The following is a 27,767-nucleotide window of genomic DNA, read 5'->3' on the forward strand; positions in this document are numbered from 1 at the left end:
CCTACATGTGACTCAGCAGTATCGCCTTGCTTCCATGGCTGCTCGGCTTTTCTGCACAGGCATTGAACACCACAACTCCTCCCTCACATCCCCTTGATCTGTCTCTGTGCAGTCAACAGCAGCCCTTGCCTGGGGATTGCTCCACAATCCCTAAACTCCAGCTCCCAGCCACTGTGCCATCTGGGGTCTGAATGACTGTGGCAAGGACCCTCTGATTTTCATTCCATGTAGGCTGCCACAGATCAGCTGTTTCACTCTCAGCCTTAAATGTTTCTTCTCTGACTCAGACAGTTGCTCCAGTGTGGGGATTGGACCCCTGCTTCAGTTCCCTCACCTGCTGAGAGCAGGTCCAGTCCTACTAACACTCCTATTTTTGCCCCTAGTTCCTTCTCCTACCGAGTTTTGTGTGGGTCTATATATTCTTTTCTGCTGATCAGATACTCCTGTCCACCCTCAGTTGGTGTTCTGCATGTACTTCTGTGTCTGAAGGTGTATTCCTGATGTTATCCATGGAGAGAGATGTACCTCATGTCCACCTATTCCTCTGCCATCTTGTTCTCCCTCCTAATTTTATTTCTTTTTTATGTCTTCACCTGACTGGTCATATTTTCTATAATGGAAATGCCTTCTTTATGTGTTAAGATATTTCACCAAAGGTTATTATCATTAAGACAAAAAACTAATAAGTTAGAATAGTATCTACTGACCTGTAGGAATGCACATGACTGTCCTATGTGAAAAATAAAACATTTATTATATATATATGCTCAGTCATGTCCAACTCTTTGCAGCCCTATGGACTACAGTCCACCAGGTTTCTCTGTCCGTGGGATTTTCCAGGCAAGAAAACTGGAGTGGGTTGTGATTTACTACTCCGATATATATATATATATATATATATATATATATACATACACACACACACACATCAGTATTCAGTTCAGTCGCTCAGTCATGCCCGACTCTTTGCGACCCCATGAACTACAGCACGCCAGGCCTCCCAGTCCATCACCAACTCCCAGAGTTTACTCAAATTCATGTCCATCAAGTCGGTGATGCCATTCAGCCATCTCATCCTCTGTCGTTCCCTTGTCCTCCTGCCCCCAATCCCTCCCAGCATCAAGGTCTTTTCCAATGAGTCAACTCATCACATGAGGTGGCCAAAGTATTGGACTTTCAACTTCACCATCAGTCCTTCCAATGAACACCCAGGACTGGTCGGTCTCCTTTAGAATGGACTGGTTGGATCTCCTTGCAGACAAGGCAACTCTCAAGAGTCTTCTCCAACACCACAGTTCAAAAGCATCAATTCTTTGGTGCTCAGCTTTCTTCACAGTCCAACTCTCACATCCATACATGCCCACTGGAAAAACCATAGCCTTGACTAGATGGACCATTGTTGGCAAGGTAATATCTCTGCTTTTGAATATGCTATCTGGGTTGGTCATAACTTTCCTTCCAAGGAATAAGCATCTTTTAATTTCATGGCTACAATCACCATCTGCAGTGATTTTGAAGCCCCCCAAAATAAAGTCTGACATTGTTTCCACTGTTTCCCATCTATTTCCCATGAAGTGATGGGACCAGATGCCATGATCTTAGTTTTCTGAATGTTGAGCTTTAGGCCAACTGTTTCACTCTCCTCTTTCATTTTCATCAAGAGGCTCTTTAGTTCCTCTTCACTTTCTGCCATAAGGGTGGTGTCATCTGCATATCTGAGGCTATTGATGTTTCTCCCGGCAATCTTGATTCCAGCTTGTGCTACTTCCAGCCCAGCTTTTCTCATGACTTACTCTGCATATAAGTTAAATAAGCAGGGTGACAATATATAGTCTTGACGTACTCCTTTTCCTATTTGGAACCAGTCTGTTGTTCCATGTCCAGTTCTAACTGTTGCTTCCTGACCTTGACTAGACTTCCGCACAATTTAGTGCTTCCTGGGTGGCGCTAGTGGTAAAGGAGTATAGGAGTGTCAGTGTAGGAGATCTAAGAGGTGTGGGTTTGATCCCTGGGTCGGGAAGATCCCCTGGAGGAGGGCATGGCAACCCCACTTTAGTATTCTTGCCTGGAGAATCCCACGTACAGAGGAGCCTGGTGGGCTACAGTCCATGGGGTTGCAGTCGGGCACAACTGAAGCGACTTAGCACAGAGGGCAGCAAGGAAGCCAGTGTAAGTATCACAAAACATCTGAGTAGGACACCAGGTGGCAGTGCTTCAGCTTTCATGCCTGCTACACGCAGTGTGCTGGAGTCTGATTCTCAAGGAAGGAAAATAGAAAGATTTAAATAAAGAATTCACCAGGTAAAGATGAGTAAAGATGTAAAGGAACTTCAGAGATAACACCATGTAGATATTTGGGAAGATAGCATCACAGGAGTGTTTAAAGAATAATACCCCATCATAGCCCTCAATTTTCCCAGCATACTATTATATAAAAAACTTGCTAAAGCATTCAGCACTGTTAACTGGTTAGTGGATGATTTCCTCATCTACTCATCCTGGGACTTTGTGCCTAGGTTTGGAATCTTCTATTCTAGTTCACTTTTGGTTTCAGTTTAAACCAGTAATGTCACCATCATTCGGATGTCCAGCCACCCTATTTTGAGTCCAAGTGCTTCTCCATAGTCCAAACCTTGCTCCTCAGGAGCCCCCTAAAATGCTACACTCTGGTGGTTAATAAAAGGTAAGGAAGCATTTCACAGTTAGGAAAGTTATGGCTCATTTCCCAAAGATTAAAAAAAAATGAAACAATAAAACCTATCTCATAGGGTTTTGATATTTAAATTAGATGATGAGTCTGAAATATATACCGCAGTGCCTGACATCGAATAAGCTCAAAAAATACCATCTTTCTTTTTTTCTAGTGAAACCTGCCTTTTCTTCAATGTCCAGAATCTGTGACTTGTTACTACTTTTTTTTTTTCCTCCACATTGGTTTGATGAGGAAAACTATAAGAAATTTATTTAATCACTTATTTTCTTTGAGACAGTCATTATTTTTCCCTGTCCTCTTGGGTCGTATTCTCCTAGCTACATTTGGACATTCGGGGTGCTGAAAGGACACAGATGGAGCACTCAGAGGAAGCTTTATTTTCACTTACCTGATGAATAATAATATTATTTTAGTATATTTATTAGGTATTGAATATCATATTTCTGAATTGGATCTCCAAAATTGCCCCATTCTTCCTGACTGTTTTCTTTACTGATTAATTTTATGTGATTTATATATTTTTTCATTTGAGTCATTTTTCAGAAATATGCATTGCAAATATAGTTTAAAAGTCTGCACATTGACTTTCCACCCTCTTAGCATTGATATTCAACACAGACATTTTAATATATATCTTCATTTTCATAAGAAGCTAGCTTGAAAGTATTATTTGTTTATTTTCTTAAACACTTTAAAAATACTTTTCCTTTGTAACTTCTATTGGTCTGGATGAGAAGTCAGGTATCACTGTTTTTTCAAAGTTCTGAAAATTCTTATTTTTTCCAGTAGATTTATTATCTCTACTTTTAAAGTTAATTTTTATTGGAGTATAGTTGCTTTACAATGTTAGTTGCTGTTGTACAGCAAAGTGGATATGTATACATATATCCACTCTTTTTTAGATTGTGCTCCTGTATAGGTCATTATAGAATACTGAGTAGAGTTTCCTGTGTTATACAGAAGGTTCTCATTAGTTATCTATTTTATATATAGCAGTGTGTATATGTGAATCTCAGTCTGCCAGTTTATCCCTCATATCCCTTTCCCCCTTTGGTAACCATAATTAGTTTTCTACATCTTGGACTCGATTTCAGTTTTGTAAACACCTTCATTTCTACATACCACTTTTTAAAATTCCATCTGATAAAAGAGATATCAGATAACACTTGTCTTTCTCTGTCTGACTTACTTCACTCAGCATGGCACTCTTTGGGTCCATCCATGCCACTGCAAATGGCACTGTTTTGTTCTTTCTCATGGCTGAATAATATTCAATTGTATATATGCCATATCTTTTTTATCTATTGTTCCATCATTGGACATTTAGGTTGCTTCCATGTCCACCTACTGTAATTAGTGCTGCAATGAACATTAGACTGCTTATATCTTTTCTGCTTGTATAGACTACTCCATCAACTCTAGCAACTGCCTGAGTTCTAATCTTTATATATAACTAATCTCTTATTCGACATCACTGATGGTCTGCTTCCCTGATTGTACCTTAATTGACACAAAGTCTAAGAAGAAAGGACTTCTTCTTAGGAAATGATTTTCATAACGATTCCAGATAACTATACCCAGATTTGTGATGTGAGTGTATTTTAGTGAAGCAGTCACTTTAAATTATTATGAAGCAAGTTTATAGCTTTAAACAAGTTTATACATGTTCTGTGTGATTGATTTAAAGTCGAAAGTTCAAGAGAAGAATGTATTAGTAGAAAGTTACTGTGGACACCTGCTTCCAAATATAGAAAGATCTTTGATTTACTTGAAGATTTAACTACAAAGTTTAATGAAGGGAATATTCATAGATTTGCAGGCAGGGTTAAGGAAAACAAAGAAGAGATGGGAAGCATCAAGATACTAGCAAAGGCTGAAAGCCTGTATCAACCTGGGCAATCAGAGGAAACTCTTAGTGAAAGGAGATGCAAGAGCTGTGAAGTGGATCCACCAGAAAGGATTTGCAGGAGATAAGATGTGCTTTCCCAGTTCTAGCATCTACTGGCCTCCTGCTCAAATGGGGGACCCAAAGCAGTGGTGGGAAACTGGGGGACAAAAGGGAGGGAGAAACCACAGTGATTCCCTGTCTTCTTCAGTCTCCAGTTCCTGTGGGGCAGGCCCACCTGGTTCCAGCTGTAGCCTGGTGATCCACCTAGAAGGAGCTTTTATTTAGAATTAAATCTTCTGATCCAGACCACAGATGAAGCAACCACAGGACTACCATCTCTCTTCTGGGATGTGCAGGTGTGCACTTCAACTGAAGTCCTGAAGCAGTGGGGCTCTCTCTTATTAAGCTCTGGGGTTTTTGTTCAGCTTTTCCCATTACTTCAAGCACTGTGAGCTTCCAGAGAGCACAGAAGTACTCTGCAGAGTCTTCAAGTTGTAAGGCTGAAATGATGAGGCTGATGTATTTATGTGCTTTATGGAAGTTTACCGAGTAGCGGCCGTTTCTTGCATTACCGTATTCTGAATACTGATGAATAAGAAAAGTCATGTCTCCCCTGGGAAGCTGTTTATACCAAAAAATGTAGTAGTAGTCCATGGTCGAACTTACTTCATAGAGACAATTCAGGGTGACTGTCTGCCCCACTTGACTGGATACCGCTGTCTGGACTTGAGTTACTTGCTGGGCCACACTGGATCCTATAGGGGAAAAAAAAAAAAACAGAAAACAGAGATGAAGTAGTAAATAAAATAGTGTGGGATTTAGATTAATTTAGGATCCAGAGACAAACCAAATTGAAATTATAAAATGTTTCTTTTTCTCCAACCCTCCTTTCCTCCCCAAGTCCCTGTGAAGCACCACGTGCCTGTGTGCAGCCCTTTCACCCTGAACTCTCACATCCAGGCTTGGAAGCATCCCTACCAGAGAAGGTGACGGCCAGGAACACCCAGAGCAGCCTGGAGAGCGGCATGAGGCATGGATTCCCCTGCACAAATGTGCTCAGTTCTGCCTCAAGCTGAGAGTTCAGTGTCTCTGTGTGCCTGGCAGCACATATATGTAGTGCTTGTTTCTGTGTGACTCCTTCAAACAGGAAGTGGGGTTTGTCATGTTCATAAATCACATGGTCTTTTTCACAGATGGGAAAAACTTTTGGCTCACAGATGTTTAATTTTCTACTTTTCTTTCCATGATTATTATGTTAGGTAGATCCTGAAAGCTTCATGGAGAAAGCAGTTAGTATTATGTGTGTGAGGGCTTCCCTGATGGCTCAGATGGTAAAGAATATACCTGCAATGCAAGACACCCTGGTTTGATCCCTGAGTTAAGAGGATCCCCTGGAGAAGGGAATGGCAACCCACTCCAGTGTTCTTGCTTGGAGAATTCCAAGGATAGAGGAATCTGGTGACTACAGTCTATGGGGTCCCAAAGAGTTGGACACGACTGGGCGACTAACACACATACATGTTAAGGGTTTGAGCTGAGAGAAACAGAAGACTAAATAAGTTGACATACACTGATAATAATTTTGCCAGCCCATTCAAAACATATTAGTACACACTATGAATCCTTTCTGTAATCTACTTACTGGTCATTCTGGTCATTCATTTAGCCTATGCTTATATTTCTTTATCCAGAATTTAATGACTCTTTAAAAAAAACACAATAAAACAAACTCACAGATCTTTAACTTTTTTATGTGTGTGTTGTGCTGTTGCTTCAATCATGTGCAACTCTTTCCAACCCCATGGACTGTAACCTGCCAGTCTCCTCTGTCCATGGGGATTCTGCAGGCAAGAATTCTGGAGTGGGTTCCCAACACAGGGATCAAACCCTCATCTCTTGCACTGGCAGATGGGTTCTTTAACACTAGCACCACCTGGGAAGGGCCAAGAATACTGGAGTGGGTTTCCATGCCCTCCTCCAGGGAATCTTCCTGACCCAGGGATTGAACTAGCATCTCATGTCTCCTGAATTGCCAGCTGGGTTCTTTACCACTAGCTCAACCTGGGAAGCCCTTTAGCTTTCTTAACAAAAGGCAGTCTTTTCCAAAATAATTAATGTATCTTTTTCTTTTCTCACTTGGTTCTAGGTCTTTGTTTATATTTTTCAATAAATAAAGTGACTTCAATATCAAATGATAAAACATCACTCCTGACTTTCAGAATCTATTCAGTTGTATGTGTTTTTTTAATGAAATGCTTAACAGGAAAAAATATTAATCTTTGAAATCTGACATTGAGTTTTACTTAGTAAACTTTGAAGAACATCAGTATATTCAATCCTGCTGCCTTTACAAGTAGAATTGTATTTATTAGATCAGGTGTCCTTAAATTGTCCTCATGTCATATTCTTTACCCCAAAGTGTTCAGTTTCTCTTCTCAGTGGTTTGTTATTTTTCTCTGTAAGGTCAAGTTAAGCATGCTGACTTTTTCTGTGCCACAAGGCTACAGTGCTCTCTTACAAAATATGGTATCTGTAACACTTAGTAAACGTTGACACCACATTATTTGGTGACTGAAGTTTTGTATACTGTACATGATCATGTAGAATGTCATTGTTAATCTTCCATTTGATTTCATTGTTTTGATAGATGAATTAATATAAAAAACCCAAAGGCAAATAGACAAGTAGAAAAGAAAGTACAGAAAGATCTAAAACAGTGCCAGTTCTTAGATTTTAGTCGAAGTAACACATTAATGAGTCATGCAGGGAGGAGAGTTTATATTTAGTTGAGACATCTAGTCCTCTGTTCCATTTCACCTCTGGGTGCTGGCAGGAAGCAGCTCTCCTAGTTTCCAATTATCTGTAACTAAGTAGAGGACACTGCAAATGCCCACAACAATGCAGGGAGAACATGAAGGCAGTTTTTCCCCTTTATTGATATGGCCTTGCTCTGAGTTCCTGACAGTAATGGTGCATGTTCCCTCAGCCGCATTATAAACTCTGACTGAAAAATGTAGCTTCTGGCTGGATCAAGTCTGAATGTGCTGACACTCAGGTTGGAAGATTTAGACTGTCCTAAACATTGTTCTGCCTTCCCTTGTGATTTACTAATAAATGATAATACCTGGTAAAGGACAAGCCAGAGTTTAATATTGAAGGATTAAATTGAAACAGATTTTTCAGTTAAAACTTCCAAATTTAGTAGTAAATTAATCTCTTCTAAAATCTGGGATGTTATCTGAAACAAATTCATTATGAATCATTCTGGGATTGCAAATATTCATTCATGTTCTGATTGTTCTCTTGCCTTTCTGATTTTGATTCTAAGATGAATTATTCTAACTGCTCCCTAGTTTTCCTAAAAAAGACCAACAATAAGCCGTGAACTCCCTTTTCTTCCCACTTACCCACCAAACCATGTGAACTGTTAACTTTAGCACATAACTTCAGAACAGCAAATATCACACAGACAAATGAACACAGAATAGGCTTCTGACTTCTGTAATCTCTCCAGTTGTGTATGTGAATACCAAATGGTAATGGCTGTAAAGTCATATTCACTTGTGATGTAACTCTGTGATTAGCTTATTAAAGATTTAGGAAGCAAGAATGAATGGGTCTTCTAAATTCAAATATTTGACCATGTTGCTGTCATGAAAGCAGTTATACTCTTTAGTACAATCTTATAATTCTCATTATAGTTGTCATGAGGACAAAACTTCTCCTAAAATGTTGCTTAATCAGTAAAAATATTAAAAGTTATTAACAATATGTATGTTTTCTAAAATAAAAATATTTCCCTTTCTTGACATAGAAGGAATGAAATTTCTATTTCATTTTATTCTGAAATTTCATCTAATGAAGTCATTTACATCAAATTAATGAAATTTCAAACATTTTATTTTTGTTTCAACACCTCATAAAGAAACCCTAATAAGAATAACTTATTCTTTTTATAATTTTATTTATTTGTTAATTTAGAGTGTTTTGGGTCTTCATTGCTACACAGGCTGTTCTCTAGCTGCAAAGAGAGGGGGTTCCTCTGTCGTTGCACTTCTCATTGCGATGGCTTCTCTTACTGTGGAGCACAGGCTCTAGAGCATAGACTCAATAGTTGTGGTGCACAGGATCAGCTGCTCCATGACATGTGGGATCTTCCTGTATCAGGGGTTGAACCAATGTCTCCTGATTGGCAGGCAGATTCTTTACCACTGAGCCTCCAGGGAAGACCTAACTGAGTTATTTTATAATAGATTGTCCTTGGATTCTCTGTGGTTCCTTCATAGGAATCCCCAAACTCACATAGCATATGAGGGCACAGAATTACTACTGAGGTTCCCAATCTTCCCTAGTTCTCCCTCTTGCATCTCTGGTGACTGTCTTCTGAAGCTCACCTTGCATTCCAATCTGGGTACTACATCCTATTTTGAGTTTTGCATATTTCAGTCCAATGAAAGATACTCCAGTCCAGTAGTTACATATCCTATTCCAAACTTGTTATTCAAATGTTCAAACTACCTGAAAAAAAAAGCGAAACAAACTTCGAGAGGATTTCCCTGGTGGTACAGTGGATGGGAGTTCACCTGCCAATGCAGGGGACACGGGTTCAATCCCTGGTCTGGGAAGGTTACACATGCCCTGGAGCCACTGAGCCCGGGCACCACAACTATGGAGTTTTTGCTCTAGAGCCCAAGAGCTGCAACTACTGAGCCTGTGTGCCACAACTACTGAAGTCCACGTGCCCTAGAGCCTGCATGCTGCAACTACTGAAGCCTGTGCTCCTAGAGCCTGCGCTTCACAAGAGAAGGCAGGACAGTAAGCCTGTGCACTGCAACCAAGAGCAGCCCCCGCTTAGCGCAACTAGAGAAAGCCCGTGTGCAGCAGCAAAGACCCAGAGAAGCCAGTTTTTTTTTTTAATTAAAAAAAAAAAATATATATATATATATATATATATATGTATTTGAGAGCCAAGAGGGTTTACACACTGACACCATTAAAAAAATTTTTTATAGTCATCATGCTGTATATTGCATCCCCAGGACTTATTTCTCTTATAACTAGATGTTTCTGTCTTTTGAACATAGTCACCTATTCCACACCCTACACCCCCAATCTATTCCCTGTATCTATGAGGTCTGGGTGTGTGTGTGTGTGTGTGTCTATATGTCTGTGTGTGTGTGTTCCTGCACCTGTGTCTTAGCGTCCACATACAAATGATTTCATACAGTTTTTGACTTGGTCTGCCTGATTTATTTCACTTAGTATTGTGCCCTCAAGATTCATTCATGTTGTTGTAAATCTATGAAAAAATTTCTTTTTTTATCATGTTTTCTTTATCCATTCATCTGTCAGAGGACACTTGGGTTATTTCCATGTCTCAGCTGTTGTAGATGAACTGCAGTAAACGTGGAGTAGAGATATCTTTTTGAGATAGTGACTTCATTTTCTTCAGATGAATACTAAGAGATGGAAATGTTGGTTATCATAGTAGAGCTAATATTAATTTTTTGAGGAACCTCCATACTGTTTGCTATAGAGGCTGCACCAATTTATATTTCCAACAACAGTGGGCAGGGTTCCTTTTCTTCTACATTCTTGTCAAAATTTTTTATTCCCTGTCTTTTTGATAGTAGCCATTCTGGCAGATGTAAAGGGATAGCTATTTTGGGTTTTGATTTTCATTTCCCTGATGATTAGAGGTGTTTAACATCTTCTGATTTACTTTCTTGACATTAGTATGTCTTCTTTGGGAAAATGTTTATTCAGATCATCAGCTTATTTTTAAAACAGACTTTTGTTCTAACGATTATACAAGGTACTTATATATTTTGGGTATTAGCCCCTTATCAGATATATGCTTGGTCAATATTTGCTCTCATTCTGTAGGTTGCCTTTTCATATTGTTGATGGCTTCTTTTGCCATACATAAACTTATTAGTTTGATGTAGTCACACTTGTTTTTTGCTTTTTTTTTTTCTCTCTCTTGTTGTCCTTGCTTTTAGTGTCAAATACAAAAAAAAAAAAAAAAATGTGGCCAATACTGATGTCAAGGAACTTACCCCTATGTTTCTTCTGAGCTTTACTGTTGTGGTTCTTATATTCAATTCTATAATCCATTTTGATGAGTGCAATTTCATTCTTTTGCATGTAGCTTTCCATTTCTCATAATACCATTTATTGAAGAGATGTTCCTTTCTTAGGGTATATTCTTGGCTTCTTTGCCGTGAATTGACCGTGTATACAAGGGTTTATTTCTGGGTTCTCTATTCTGCTCCATTGATCTATGTGTCTTTGTTTAATGCCAAAAAACCCCCACACACTGTTTTTATTACTATAATTTTGTAATGTAGTTTGAAATAAGGTCATGTGATGCCTTCAGTTTTGATCTTTCTCTAGTTCACTTTGGCTATTGGTAGTCTATTGTCTCTCATACAAATCTTAGGGTTTGTTTATTCTATCTCTGTGAAAAATGTCATTGAATTTTGATAGAGGTTTCATTGAATCTGTAGAATGCTTTGGGTAGTATGGATATTTTAACAATTGAATTTTTTTGGTCTGTAAGAACAAAATATCTTCCTATTAATTTTTGTCTTCAATTTCTATAATCAATGTCTTGCAGATTTCAATATACAAGTCTGTACTTCTTTGCTTAAAGTTATTCTTAGGTATTTTTTTTCTGATGTGATGGAAAAATAACTGTTTTCTTAATATCTCTTCCAGATAGTTCATTATTGGAATGCAGATTACTTTTATATCCTGCAACTTTGCTGAATTTGTGTATTAGTTAAAACATAGACTAACATCTTGGGGGCATGTCTCCCACTGCTAAGCCAGATGATCTGATTTTCTTTTCACTTTCTCTTTTTGTGTACTCAAAAAGTATATATTTTAACTGTGGTAGGAAGTCTCTGTGCTGTTTATTTTTGGATGAATAATTTCTAGTGCTTAAACAAGTTTAAAGTTTTTTCTCTGGCATTTTATTGGCATTTTATGGCCTATTAAAAGTACATCTGTCAAAATTATGGGTAACAGGAGTTATCTTATTCCTTCTATGAATTGATTGGACTAGTAAAAGCTACCATCCAATTTTTTAATTAAAAAAAAATACTAAATAATTCTTACATGGAACAGTATACAAAATTATGTGCAGACACATTTTTCCCTGGCAATGATGGCAAACAGATATTTAATTTTGCTATATTTTCAATATATATCTCCAAATGTTACAGATAAAACTAAAGAGTAACTCCTAGTACTATTCCTATTTTTAAAGTAATAACTACTATCGGGAAGATTCCACATATGTCTTTTCAATTTTACTGTTATAGCTATGTATCACAAAACAATATATTATATTGTGATTATATTCTGAAATTTCTCATAAATAGTGTCATGCAGCATATATCATTCTGATGCTTTTTATACTCAGCATTTTATTTTTGTAAGATTTATCTAAGAAAATAATATAGATAACTGTTTCTTTGCTTGTAATAGTTCATGTATTTCGATTTCATATGTAATTCATTACTTGTTCATTCTGTACTTGAATGGTTATACTTCTGCTTACAGGGTTGGTGTGACTATCCTTGTAAATGCCTCCTTGTTCAAATGTTGGAATTACTTGAATGTAGATAACAGGAATTGGAATTGCTTGACTTTTAAATATATACGTTTTCTTCTTCATTAAATAGTTCAGACAATTTTTCTCTGAAGTTGTTAAATAAATGTTCTCTATGTGGTTGCTTTTCTCCATCTGGAGAAATTTAATAGTCTTCTCCCTGTATTTGGGTCAAAACTTAATGCTATCAGATTTTCACATCTCTGGTTATCTGACAGAAATGAGATGGTAATCTTTAATTTAATTTCCTCTGATTACTGCAGAAGTTGATGTTTTATATGTCCACATGTCTATTTCCTCTTCTTTAAATTGCCTTTATGTAAATTATCTTATTGTCTCTTTTCATTTTGAATGTTTTTCTTATTTATTTGTAGAAGCACCCTATGTAAACTTAATTTCTAGTATTTTCTTGGTTACATGGTTTCCTATACATCTTACTACGCATTTGATTTTTAATTATGTAGTAGGGGATGCTTGCAGGTTAAAAACTTCCCATCTATTAGGAATTCTCTATAAATTTATATTTATAATTGTTAAATTACTTTAATGATTATATACTTATTTAGCTTTTCTATTTCTTCTTTAACTATTTTTGATAATATATATATTTTAGAGCATCTATCAGAACACTGAAATATGTGGCCAAGTATTCTTCTTGTGTCAAGGATTTCTTCAGATAGTAAATCTCTGTCCTTGTTGAGGTCCCCTGTGAAACCTTTTCTGTTCCATATGGAGGCATGTCTCATGAGGGTCTGGAAGCCTTGGTCTGGGTTCTGGACACACCAGGAGGAAGCAGGGCTCTCGAAATACTCATGATAGGGCCTCACCTGTCCTGGGATCCCTTCAAAGGCAGAAACTGGCCCTCAAGCCGAGTCACTGCATGGGGCTGTCTCTCCTCCCATAAGATCAACATTAGATCAAGGAGATTGCTGCACACTGAAGAGAATATGTCTCTAAATAGATTCTAAATCTGACAATTATTCTGTATCATTAACAATACTTGATATAGTTGTCTTTTTATTTTTAGCCAAAATAATGGGTGTATGCTGCTGCTGCTGCTAAGTTGCTTCAGTCGTGTCCAACTCTGTGCGACCCCATAGACAGCAACCCACCAGGCTCCCCTGTCCCTGGGATTCTCCAGGCAAGAATACTGGAGTGGGTTGCCATTTCCTTCTCCAATGCCATGCATGCTAGTCACTTCAGTTGTGTTTGACTCTGTGCAACCCCATGGACAGCAGCCTACTAGGCTTCTCTGTCCACGGGATTCTCTGGGCAAGAATACTGGAGTGGGTTGCCATTAATGGGTGTATAGAGATCTCACTGTGGCATTAACTTGCATTTCCATGATGACTAATGATGTAGAAGAGGGGATTACAAACTTCTTCAATAAAGGGTAGAACAGTAAATATTTTTGTCTTTGTAAGCCATTCATTCTGTTGCAAATACTGAACTCTGCCATTGTTTCACGAAATAGGTTATTGATAATACATAAATAAATAAGCTTTCTTATGTTTCAACAAAATTTATTTACAAAGTAAATGGCTGAATGGACCGGTTCATGGGCCATATTTTGTTGATTCCTAATATAAGGACTCCATGGCTTCAGAGGGTAATTCTCCAAACATTTAAAGACTAATTAGGTCCCATCCTTTTCAAATTTTCCATAAAACTGAAGGTGACGAAATATTAGCAAACTCATTCAATGACGCCTTCATTACCCTGATGCCAAAACCAGAAATAAAACTACCCAAAAAAGTCAATTTCTTGAAAGAACATCGATAAAAAAAAATCCTCAACAAAATATTAGCAAACTTCAATTCAGTCAGTTCAGCTGCTCAGTCATGCCCAACTCTTTGTGACCCCATGGACTGAAGCATGCCAGGCTTCCCTGTCCATCACCAGCTTCTAGAGCTTGCTCAAACCCATGTCCATAAAGTCAGTGATGCCATCCAACAATCTCATCCTCTGTTGTCCCCTTCTTTTCCTGCCCTCAATCTTTCCCAGCATCAGGGTCTTTATCAATGAATCAGTTATTTGCATCAGGTGGCCCAAGTTTCAGCTTCAGCATTAGTCCTTCCAATGAATATTCAAGACTAACTTCCTTTAGAACTGAATTAAGTTAGGAAACTTAATTCAACAATTTATGAAAGAATCATATATCATGGCCAAGTGGGATATAGTCTAGGTGTACAAGGATGGTTCAGTATTTGCAAATCAATCAACATGATATACATTAATAGCATGAAGGATAAAAACTTATATAATTATCTCAACAGACAAAGAAAAAGTATTTGACAAAATTCAGCATCCATTCATGTTTAACACTCTTAATAAACTTGGTATAATGGGACCACATCTCAAAATAATACAGGCCATTTACAACAAACACACAATTAATATCATATTTGATCGTAAAAACTGAAAGCTTTTCTCCAAGATGAGGAACAAGACAAGGATGCCTACTCTCACCGTTTCCATTTAACATAGTACTTGAAGTCCTTGTCACAGGAGTCATATAGGAAAAAGAAATAGAAGACATCCAAACTGGAATAAAACTATTAAAATGCAAAAAGACAGCCTATCAAACAGAAGAAGATACTTGCAAATCATTAGTCAATAAGGGGTTAATGTCCAAAATATATAAAGAAATTTATATGCAATATAAAAACTGTAAGTAATCTGGTTTTTAAAAAGGCAGAGGACCTAAATAAACATTTTTCCAAAGAAACATACAGATGGGCAACATACACATGAATAGACATTCAACACCTCTAATCATCAGGTAAATGCAAATCAAAACCCAATGAGATCTCACCTCACCCCAATCAGAACATTATCATCAAAAAGCCAAGAAGTAATGCGTGTTGCTGAGGATGTGAAGAAAAGGGACCCTTTGGGCACACTTTCTGGGAAAGTAAACTGGTGCAGCCACTATTTAAAACAGCATAAAGGTTCTTCAAAAATTAAAAATATAAATACTATATCATCCAGCAATTCCATTCCTGGATATCTATCAGAAGAAAACAAAAACACTAATTTGAAAATATATATGCACCTTAATATTCACAGAAGCATTATTTCTAATCACCAAGATATGGAAGCAATCAGTGTTCATTCATATGAATAGATAGAGAACATGTGTACACACACACACACACATATATATATATACACAATGAAATATTACTTAATCATAAAAAGGATAAAATCTAATCATATGAGACAATGTGGAGAACCTGGAGGGTATTATACTTAGCAAAATAAGTCAGACAGAGAAGACAAATACTGTATGTTTTCACTTGTATATGGATTCTAAAATGCAAAACTAACAGAACTGAAACAGACTCATAGATATAGGGAATAAACTACTGGTTACTAGAGGGGAAAGGGGTGGGTGTAGGAGTGAAATAGGTGAAGCAGATTAAGAGGTACAAAAATTATGTGTATTTTTCCATACTTATAAAATAAATAAAATTATGTAATGCACAGTAAGGAAAGGAATCGACCCTGCCAATACCTTAACTGTAGCCAGTGAAACTGATTTCAGACTTCTTGCATCCAGAATTGAAAGAGGATAAATTTGATTTAATTAAACGACCAAGTTCATATTAACCATTGAGCATGTGTGTGTTTTTTGTTTGCTGTGCTGCAGTAGTAGGATGAGATGTATCTGCAGTTGTCTGTTGGGACACATCATGGTGAGGTAGGTTTGGATGGACATTCTTGGGACAGCCAACTTAGCTGAATAACATCTTCTTGGAGTCACTTTTCTCTTCTTTTAGCTCCTTTCACTTCTTCCCATTTTGGAGTAGAGCATATTGTAGCTAAATATTTATTTTGATAGGGTTTCCCTCATAGGTCAGTTGGTAAAGAATCCACCTGTAATGCAGGAAACCCCCGTTCCATTCGTGGGTTGGGGAGATCCGCTGAAGAAGGGATAAGCTACCCACTCCAGTATTCTTGGGCTTCCCTTGTGGTTCAGCTGGTTAAAAAGATCCCCTGGAGAAGGGAAAGTCTACCCACTTCAGTGGTCTGGCCTGGAGAACTCCACGGGCTCTATAGTCCATGGGGTCACAAAGAGTGGACCCGACTAAGCGCCTTTCACTTTCACTTTCTTATCTATTAATAGACCTGTCCTAGTTACAAGTTTGAGACTCTAGCGCAGAAGAAGATACAGACTGAGAGGAAGATAAAGACCAAAGTCTCAAATCTGTAAGGCCAATAAGAAGCACTGTAAATGCCCTGTGGTGGCCTCACGGTGTGACTGTGGCTGGAGGAGGGGCTGAGCCCCGCGGAGGGTTTGCGTAGAGGCTGCAGGTGCCCGGGGAGCACAGTGCTGCACAGCACAGAAGTAAGTGCCTGAGTCTGTGGTCCGCAAAGAGGAAATGTACAGTGAGCTGCGGCGTTCTTTAAGGACTGTCGTGGCATTTAATCTTCCTCCTTGCCTTGTTCCTGAAGGAATGTAAATGAGGTGGCGGCCCCCGGGCTTCTGAAGATACCACCGCACACTGTCTGCCGAGGTGGAGAAATTACACCACAGTGTAGAGCTGGCTCCCTCCTGTAGAGTCAGGGCTGGGGGACTCTGCTCCACATCCACCCCTCTCACATCTGATGAGAAAGAGACAGACAGTCACAGGTGAGGCTCACTGTAACTCTGAAAAAACCCTGAACGTGTCCCTCCAGCTCCCATGGATGTTGAGAAGGAGAGAAGAGTGCAGGACTTGTCAACTCTTTCTACTCCCTCCCTCAACAGTACAGCAGCTGCTCATTTCTTCAGATTCCCCTGGAGGGCAGCCCCAACTCACAGCAAACCCCGGCAAACAAAAGCCCCAGCACAGTGCCCACTAGCCTCTTCATGATGCCTTGACTTGTTGCTGAGAAATTTTCACCTTAAAACACACAGCTAAACCCATAAGTGGTGTGTCACTTCTTGTCTGGAAATGTTCCTGCTCCTGCAACCAATCAGCTCACCCAACAAACCCTGCTCAGGTGACACTCTGTGACAGGAAGCCCCACCTAACAGTCAACTCCACTGAGAACACTGAACTTGAGAAAACAAATCCTGTCTTTGCAAATTTAAAAAGAAAAGAAAAAATCTAAGATGCCCATAGGAATGAAACATTTGCAATACTCTATATTCTCTGTACTAGTTGCCTTCACAGAACATGCCAACTTCCTGAAAATAACACAGGCTGAAACTGTAAGTCCTTTAAGCTACCACATCTCAGGGGTTTGCAGATAGCTCCCCCTACAGTCCTAGTCACCATGTCACTCAGAGCATAGAAGTACTTGGTCAAGTTACTTCAGTGGGCTTTTTCCTCAGGTGAAAGGAAGTTTCACTCTTCCTAAATTCAGATGCAAAACCTTTGATGCCTGAAACAAGATTGTTTCCAGACATGTACTTCAGGAGAAGCCGGAGTCCTTGGTTGGGGTACTGCACATACCAGTAAAGATTAGGTTGAAGAGAAAATGAGTAGTTGCACCTCAGCCCCCTGAGGGGCTCCTTCAGAGACAGTGATGTGGCAATCGGGCTGGGTCATTGACTGGGCTCCTGAACCATTAATACTGAATCAGAGAACTCAGCTAAACAAAAGTCTCTATTCAAAGTCAAACCAGAACAATGTTCCGTGTGTGGACAAGAGAGTAAAATGGAACAGTACTCACTCAGCAGCAGGAGTGCCTCAAGCATCAAGGTGAACACCAAGGTCATGGTGGAGCAGTGAAGAGGCAGTGAGCTGCTTTCTGGGTGATTCCCTACAGACAGGAGTCTCATGACTGGGGGACTTGAATCCAAGTTGCTCTGTGGTTGAGGAGGAATGACAGATGATATCGATTTCTTCTTCTGATGCAGACTGTAGAGGGAGCTAGGAAGAGAGGCTGTCTTAAAACTTCCTGTCTCTAGTGTCTGAGATGCTTTACATGTCATTGTGTAAAAAATGGTGTCAGGATACCTCTTTAAATTGTAAGGAAGGAAGGTTTTTTTGAGCTTATTCTGATCTTTCCCAATTTTCACAACAGTGCCCTCCAGAGGTCAGATAGAGAAATAAAGAGAGATTCACAATTTTTGTTCACCCCCTTGCTGGCTTTGTATGGTTGAATTTAAAAGCATTATAATTATGTACAGAGCAGAATTTATGTTTTGTAGGCTCTGAAACTTACAAAATTGCACTTTCTATAGCATCACAAAATTATGGATAAAAATTAAATAGAAAATAATGTTTAGAATGAGAAATACAATCATAGCAAATTATAAATTTTAGAAAGCAAATTCCACAGACAGCATAAATCTAGAAAATTGAGTCATATTTTAGTACTTATTTCCATGACACACTGCTATAATACTTTTTGTTTCTATGCTTTTTGTCTTCATACTTTTTATGCTTTTCTTCATATGACAATAAATTTGTAAAAGCTTTAATACAGAGAAAAGAAAGATAATCATTGATTGAAACTTGCTGTCTTAAAAAATTCAAAGTGCATTTTGAAAATGGATGAAAACTTGTAGGATTATGGTCAAAATTTGGAAACTGTCTATCACAGTACTATGTGCTACAAGATTTCATTACATTCCAAATTTTCTTATAACAAATCCTAAATACTATCAACTGATCACACCAATTAACAAGTTTATTTTCTATGTTAGTTTCCTATTTATGAGTGACAAATTATCAAGAACTTTTGTGATGGAACAACATCTGTTTATATCACAGGTTCTGTAAGTCAGAAATCAGCACACAGTTAAGCTGAACTCACAACGTTGCAGTCAAGGAGTCAACTAAGACTGTCTGGGGCATGGGGTCCTCTTCCAGACTCAGTGGTTGCTGGTAGAATTCATTTCCTTGTGGCTGTAGCACTCATGGCAACTTGTTTCCTCAAGACAAGGAGGATGTCTCTGATCCCAGGAAAAGTTTAAGCTCTTTTTTAAAGAGCTCACTTGATTAGATTAGGCCCACCTAGGACAATCTCCTTTTGATTCATTCAAGGTCATACTGATTAGAGACTTTAATTACACTTGCAAATTTCTTTTATATGTGTGTGTGTGTGTGTGTGTGTGCTCAGTCCCTCAGACTCTTTGCAACCCCATGGACTGTAGCCCACCAGGCTTCTCTGTCTGTGGAATTTTCCAGGCAAGAATACTGGAGTGGGTTGCCATTTCCTCCTCCAAGGGATCTTCCCAATCCTGGGATCAAACCCACATCTCTTGCATCAGCAGACAGATTCTTCACCACTGCACTACCTGGGGAACCTTGGTATCATCTACCTACCATGGTTGTTAATGCCTTCATTGGACTGGCATGCTATGAGTTTCACTTTATTCTCATAAATGTAAAACATTGTGACCAGTCAGTAAGAAGTTAATATGAACAATAATAAATATGATCAGACGAGGCCATTTTCATACCAAAGGAAGAACATAAGCAAACTCATCTTCCAATGGATAGGGTGGAATGCACAGATATTCCACAGAGTGGAATGCAACAGTGTGCAAGGAAACTATAAAAACATATTGGAACCAGTTAGGGAGGTGTTACCTGCTCTTAAAACACTAAAAGTTCTGGCAATAGACTATCATGCCTTTTGGAAACAAAGACTTGTTAATGAATCATTACCAAAGGAACAGCAGTACAGTGTAACGTAAGGTAATTAGCATTAGTGTCAAACAGATTTTTGTTTGAAATCTGTCTCTGATGCTTAGCCTGTGAGATCTTGATAACAAGCACTTATGTACTGAAGTGACTGTGAGTTGCATAAATAAATTCCACTAGGTCAAAATTAAATGCATTCTTAATTCAAATTCACTTTTGCAGATGCTAAATAAGCCTGTGGCTCACTCCATCACCACCTGACAGACTAGAATTATAGTAGAGTGGAAGTTGGGGTTTAACTGGCAAGGATCTTAACTCGTTAAGATATCTTATTTTTTGAAACATTTATAAAATATGGCTAGGGCCCTATGCATCCTGGAAATGACATGTTTAAGTAAGGGGCACTGAAGTTCAAGCTTTATTTTAAAATGAAATACTAAAAGTGTTAGTTCCTCAGTGGTGTTTGACTCTTTGTGACCCCATGACCTGTAGCCTGCCAGGCTTCTCTGTCCATGGGATTCTTCAAGCAAGAATACTGGAGTGGGTTACCATTCCCTTCTCCAAGGTATGTTCCTGACCCAGGGATTGAACCCAGGTCTCCTGCATTGTAGGCAGATTCTTTACTGTCTGAGCTTTATAAGAAATATCTCATTTAATACAACAACATCTTGGGTTACTCATTTTTACCCTCCATTTTACAAATGCTAAACCTAGCTTCAAAGAATTTAGATTACACAGGATTGCAGTAATTTTAAGAGACAGGGTAGTGATTAGAATCTAGATCTAACTCCAGAGACCAGTCTTATGTGCACTCCACTAAGACTGTTTGCATGATAATTGAAGCAATATGAGCAGATGAAATTTTCAAAGAATAGTATACAGATTGAGAGGAAAAGAGGGCCTAAGCAGGAGGAATGCTCTTGATGTGGGATGGGTAAAGAAGAATAGGAGATCTTGCAAAGGACCTCCCAGAAGTTAAAGTTTAAGGTTGGGGTACTGTGTGCCAGGAACACAAAGGTCCCCAGAAAGAGTGGCAAGCACTGCAGAGAGTGGCTGCTCGAATGTGGTCTGTAGGTAGGTAGCATTCGCGTCACCAGGGAGCTACTCTGACTTCAGAATCTCAGGCCCAACCCAAAATTCCTAAGTCAGAATCTGCATTTTAATAATATTCCTGTGCACATTAAAATTTGAGAAATACTTGTCTAGATGAAGGAGGTTAAAAATGTCTTTTAGATTTAACAATAAAGAGACCATTGGTGGTTTTTAAGAAAACAGATTTTAGAAAATATTGGGAGAAAAAACAAGTGTATGGAGTAAAAAAGAGGTGACAGAGTGTAAGCAGTTATATGATCTGGGCTTTTAAACAATAGCCAGGGAGTAAAAGATAGATTGGTTGCAGAAGAGGCATGTATGGGGTTTGGAGGAATATGAAATATTTTTTCTAAGATGAGAAAGCTTAAATATTTTAAATGAGTCCTAAAAAATCAGACCACAGAATTTGGATGATCAGTGGCCTAAGGTGCCATAGAAATCAGAAAGAATGGTGTCGGTGAAGTGTTTAGGCAAACAGGTACTATTTCAAAATAAAAGGGATACCTGTTTTATTATTATGGGAGGGAAGGTGAATTACAAGTGTAAAAGCAGGATGTTTTATGAGATGCAGAAAGTTGAAGATTCATTTAAATATACTGAAATGGAACTGGGCTCTATGGTCCTTGTCTCCCGTGTCCTCAGCCTGCCCTTGTCTGTGAAAAAACTTAAGCCAAAGAAGAAGCTTAATCAGGCATCCCCCCATAAAGTCACATGCAAAGAGAACTGACCCCACTCTTTCAGCAAAGACAAACTGAAAGTTTCTGAGAACTTTCAGAAATCAGTTTCCTCATTGTGGACTGCTGCTATTCAACTTGAGAGAGATTGGGATGGCAACCCATGGGAGGAAAAGCACTTTGGTTAGAAATTTTTTATATAAAATTTTAATTTAAAAATTTAAAAACTTTCAAATGGAAAGAAACAAAAAGTCCTTCTTAGCTTTGCTTAATGGCGAAACTATTATTATTTTGTCTTGCTTGACTGTTTTCCTCTCCTTCTGCATTTTTTTCTGATCAAGTTTATTCTTTGGATTCAAGGAAAGCCCAAGAACCTAATGGTTTTCTATGCACAAGAAGCAACAGAGTTTGGGTATTGGGAGTCTGTTTCAGAAAGACCCTATAGAATCCTGCTGGATTTCATATTGTGTGTGTGTGTGTGTGTGTGTGTGTGTGTGTGTGTGTGTGGCCTCTTGTGTGCCAAGCAGGGTTCAGGTCTGGAGGATGCTGTAGTAAAGAGATATTAAATGCCTACAGTTCAGTAGGAAGAGAGAAAAAATTAAATGAATTTTTTTTTTAGAAAAAATAATTTTAAAGAGAAATAAGTACTATAAACACAATACAATACTGTATTGAGACAGAGTTACTCTTGGGGTGAGGAAGGGCATCTGCTCTAAGTGGAGGGGAGGCTCCACTCTGATACTTACCATGCAACACCAGGAAAAATACTGAACCCCCTTCAAGTTCAATTTCCTTTCCTGTAAGTACTCAGTATCTTTCTGCTGGGCACTGGACTCAGCACTGGCACTTATTATCTCATTCACTTCTCATGAGAACTCTGCATGGTAGATTCTATCAATATTGATATTCTATCAATATCTAACATTGTAGATATGCAAGCACTAAAGCAAAAAGACGTTAAGTCATTTTCCCAAGATACTCAACTAATGAGTGGTAGATCTAGAAATACAAACCAAGTCTTCGGTCTCAAGCACTTTGTAACATTGCCTGCCTAAAGATGAATTGATCCAACCTTGAAGTGTTCCAATAAGAATTAAGTAGGAACAAATATTCAAATCACCCAACATAATACCTTCCCTAACTTAAATATTCAATCAGCTGCAGCAATGTGCAAAATCTTGGTGATGGGGTTGGGAGACAGAATCTGAAATTGCAGAATAATCTATCCACAAGATAAAGGTCAATATTTTTCTGGGATATGTATGAGTGCATGTGTGCTCATTCATGACTGATTCTGCAACCTATGGACTATGGTCTGCCAGGCTCTTCTGTTCATGGGATTTTCCAGCAAAAGTACCGCAGCAGGTTGCTATTTCTACTGCAGGGTATATTGTCACCCTGCTAATTTAACTTATATGCAGAGTACATCATGAGAAATGCTGGGCTGGACGAAGCACAAGCTGGAATCAAGATCACCGGGAGAAATATCAATAACCTCAGATATGCAGATGACACCACCCTTATGGTAGAAAGTGAAGAAGAACTAAAGATAGTGAAAAAGTTAGCTTAAAGCTCAACATTAAGAAAACTAAGATCATGGCATCTGGTCCCTTCACTTCATGGCAAATAGATGGGGAAACAGTGGAAAGAGTGGCTGACTTTATTTTTGGGGGCTCCAAATCACTGCAGATGGTGATTGAAGCCATGAAATTAAAAGATGCTTACTCCTTATGACCAACCTAGACAGCATATTAAAAAGCAGAGACATTACTTTGCCAACAAAGGTTCGTCTAGTCAAGGCTATGGTTTTTCTTGTTTGTCATGTATGGATGTGAGAGTTGGACTATGAAGAAAGCTGAGCGCCGAAGAATTGGTGCTTTTGAACCGTGGTGTTGGAGAAGACTCTTGAGAGTCCCTTGGACTGCAAGGAGATCCAACCAGTCCATCCTAAGGGAGGTCAGTCCTAGGTATTCATTGGAAGGACTGACATTAAAGCTGAAACTCCAGTACTTTGGCTACCTCTTGGGAAGAGCTGACTCATTTGAAAAGACCTTGATGCTGGGAAAGATTGAGGGCAGGAGGAAAAGGGGCCAACAGAGGGTAGATAGTTGGATGGCATCACTGACTCAATGGACGTTGGTTTGGGTGAACTCCCGGAGTTGGTGATGGACAGGGAAGCCTGGCGTGCTGCAGTTCATGGGGTCACAAAGAGTCTGACATGATTGAGTGACTGAACTGAACTGAACTCCAGGGGATCTTCTATAACCAAGGACAAACTGGCATCTTTTGTGGCTCCTGCATTTCCAGGCAGGTTCTTTACCAGCTCAGCCACCAGGGGAGCACTTTCTGATGTATATGTAGTAGTTTACCTGGCAGATTTCATGTGCTATCATAAGAGTCCATGTCTATCATGTTCTTATTACTATTAATGAGAAATTAATTCATTAGGGTGTTATTTTGAGAGATTGGGTGTCATAATATAAACTGGAATGAGTATACCAAGCAGTGTTTTCTGCAATTGTTAATTTTTTCCCATTATTGACTCTTGTTCTCACTTTGCTAGATATTTCTATACTACAAGAAAAGACAGAGCAGTACATACAGTTTTACTTGCCAGAGAAGAAACTCCCATCTTGTGCAACAATTCCAAGCTTTCTTTTCAAGGTAGTCTCTTACTCTCCAGCCATAATCAGGCCATGTGCTGTATTTGTCATTTGAAGTCAATCACTTTCACATTTGGCAGGCAAGAAGAAAAAAAAAACAGCCGGTTTTGTTGAATCCTCTTTCTCCCCATTTCTGCATAGGGAAGTTTACTGAATGGTTCAGCAATGACAGCTCCTATTGTGATTACGCTTTTGCTGGCCAAATTTTTTGTTTTCTCTGCCCACCAAAGCCAAATAAAAAGGACAGAGACAGAATTTGGAGGAAATAGAAAGGTGGCTTTAAGAATACTGATGTAGGTTGCTATTCCCTTCTCCAGGGGAATCTTCCTGACCCAAGGGTCAAACCTGTGGATTCTTTACCATCTGAGCCACAAGGACAGGGCTCACAGTCAGGAGTCAAGGTGATAATAGGATCTTGATTTCTTCCTCTTGCATTGTTTCAAAGATAGTCATAGCCTGGTATCTATAACCCAGTAATTGACTGGCAGTTAGGTGGCTCTGCGGCCTTCTTTCTGATCTGTAACTACAAAGGGAAGGGGGTTGTAAGGGAAAACACTAGATAGGAGATGTGGTTAGCATAGACACAAAGGAGACAATGTGAACTGAAGCCCCTGCAGAGTTAGGGAGCAGTAAAGCAAACTTATAGATATGCAGAGTTAGGAGCAGTTAAGGCAAAATAAATAAATAAATAAATAAAACAAAAACAACTAGGAATGTTCACACCTTTCCCTATTGAGACTTCAGGGAATCTCTATCAGGGCTTCCCTGGTAGCTCAGTTGGTAAAGAATCCACCTGCAATGCAGGGGGCCCTGGTTCACCTCCTGGGTTGGGAAGATCCGCTGGAGAAGGGACAGGCTACCCACTCCAGTATTCTGCCCTGGAGAATTCCATAGACTATAGTCCATGGGATTGCAAAGAATCGGACATGACTGAGCAACTTTCACTTCACTTCAGGAATGTTCAGGCCTGCTCACTGTTCTTTTTATCTTCTTTGGCCCCAAGAAAGGGAAAGAAAAAAACCTCATTTTTCTTTTTTTCTTTTTCACTGCAACAGGCTTCCTCGGAGTTTAACCCATGATCACTGGATGGGAGCAGAGAGGCCAGTGTAAGTATCATAAGATATTTGAGCAGGACACCAGCTGGCAGAGCTTTAGCTTTCATTCTTGATTCATGCAGTGTGTTACAGCCTGATTCTCAGAGAAAAAAAAAATAGAAAGATTTAGATAAAGGATTCATTTTCATGTTCATAAGAAGCTAGTTTGAAAGTATTACTTGTTTGCTTCCTTTTAACACTTTAAAAATGCTTTCCCTTGGTGACTTCTATTGCATCTGATATGAAATCAAGCATCATTCTTAATGATATTTCCAAGAATACAGTATCTCAATTTTCCATATTTATTGGCAAGATTATTTCCACTTAAATAAACCCTAGGATTTGCCTTCAACACCCTTCGAACTTCTGTCAAAACCACAGTGGTGGGCTTGCAGAATGTCTTATTCACCTTGATGACTTTCCACATAGCATTGCTCCTGTGTAAGGAGCTTGTTTTATAGGAAGTCAAGTATGGCAGTGAGTGAAGGTGCTTGTTATGTGCAAAACTGTTATGGAATGGGTAATGAAAAAGGTAGTTTTAAGTACTACCAACAATCATGTGGTCATTTGCAGTAACAAAAAGTGAAATAGTCAGCAATGGAATATTTCCTGCCATATCAGTAAACAAGGATGTCACAGTCCTCAGCAACTGCAGCCCAATGTGAGCTCCTGAGCGTAAGGGCACTCAGGAAGGAGAAGAATATCTGTGATCTAACAACCATCAGAACTGCAGTCATTCCCTACCACGAGACTAAAGGAGCTCAGGATGTAAGAAACACAGATACTGGCCCCAAGATAGCTGAGGTGAATAGTAAAAGAATGACTTCAGTGAGCCCAGACTCTTATATCTCCCCATGCATAGAAGTGTCCTAGACTCCTTAACTTGTGCTTAGTAGCTCAGTCATGTCTGAGTCTTTGCAACCCCATGGACTGTAGACTGCCAGGCTCCTCTGTCCATGGGGATTCTCCAGGCAAGAATACTGGCGTGGATTGCCATGCCCTCCTCCAGGGAATCTTCCCAACCTAGGAATCAAACCCATGTCTCCCTCATTGCAAGCAGATTCTTGACTGTCTGAGCCACCAGGGAAGTCCATCCTTAACTTGAGATATCCGTTTTTCTTTAATTAACAATAATCTTTTGATGTTCCGACTACCTGCACTTTGTTACAAAACTTCTATACAACCTGGCTCCTCTGCTCACCTCCTTAGAGCAGTTCTTTCAGGTTTACTTGAGATGCTATCTCCCAGGCTTGAAGTCCTCAAAATTCCCACCAGATAGAACATAACTCTCAACTTCTGGTTGTGAATATTTTTTAAGTTGACAGTAGTTATGACGACCTCTTTTTCAGTTTGATATGAATATGTTTATGTATAGAGTAACCATTTTTAAATCTCTCCCCCACTTGCCTCCTATAGAAATATATGATGTGCAAACTACAAGTTAACATTGTATCTGATTGTATCTCAGTAGTTAAGATGCAGGATCCAATGGGACAGTGTGGGTGAGGTATAAAAGGAAAGAACACCACCCAATGGTTAAGTGAACTTAATATCCCTTGAAGAGGGTGTGGCAATGCACTCCAGTATTCTTGCCTGGAGAATCACATGGACATAGGAGCCTGGTGGGCTACAGTACATAGGGTCATGAAGAGTTGGATGTGGCTGAAGCAACTTAGTACGCATGCACAAACCTGGTATACTCTTTTCAGGAGAAGTTTATATTGATTATGGTCAAATGGGGAATAATAATCGTATTAACAAGAAGCATAGTTTTGCTGTTTTCTTTATTTGAAAGTGTGTTGTTAAAAGAAGTATAGATGGATGACCAGTTGACATAGAAGGTACTGGAATAGCTTTGTAGTGTCTCTACTAGCTGGAAATCTATGACTCGGAATTTGTTTCTCTGTATTGTTCTGGGTTAGGGTTGGCCATAAAAAAGATTGTGCAAGGTTTAGAAGGTAGTTGTCATAAAGTAGCCACATTTTTTTATGCCCTGCTGGTTGGTGCAGGGCTCCAGTCACTGTGCAACTCACATGTGTTGCTGCTCATCTGCTAGCTCATCTTATTGTTGACTTACAACTCATTAACCTCCAACCAGATCTCCTCCTCATCATCCCTCTGTCTTGGGCCAATGTGCATGTAGCATGGTGATAAATATCCGCTTCTCCTGAAGGTCACCCACCACCATGAGATTGAAGGAGGTAAGAGACAGGCAAGTTTTTAGCTTGTCTTTGTGTGTTTCAATCATCCTCATGGGTTCTAATATGTCCTTAAATGCCAGTTTTCCCATGCTTTTGTCCATATCCAATTTTCCTTTCCAAATGACACTCTAGTTGATTTAAGTAAATTCAGGCTCAGCACAAGATGCAAAGATAGCAGCTTTGTATAAACTCCTCCACCAACTCTAGCAATTGCCTGAGAGTTCTGTTCCTTAAAATG

General features: G+C 39.0%; 1 gene segment (V, D, J or C); it reads right to left on the reverse strand.

Moving 5' to 3' along the window:
- Positions 1-4,479: 4,479 nt before the first annotated feature.
- On the reverse strand, positions 4,480-5,855 carry LOC133255330 (T cell receptor delta variable 1-like). The segment is given in 2 exon segments: positions 4,480-5,356; positions 5,580-5,855. Coding segments are annotated over 2 exon segments (540 nt in total).
- Positions 5,856-27,767: the final 21,912 nt, after the last annotated feature.

Source organism: Bos javanicus, chromosome 10, assembly GCF_032452875.1.
Source record: "Bos javanicus breed banteng chromosome 10, ARS-OSU_banteng_1.0, whole genome shotgun sequence".
Classification (NCBI taxonomy): domain Eukaryota; kingdom Metazoa; phylum Chordata; class Mammalia; order Artiodactyla; family Bovidae; genus Bos; species Bos javanicus.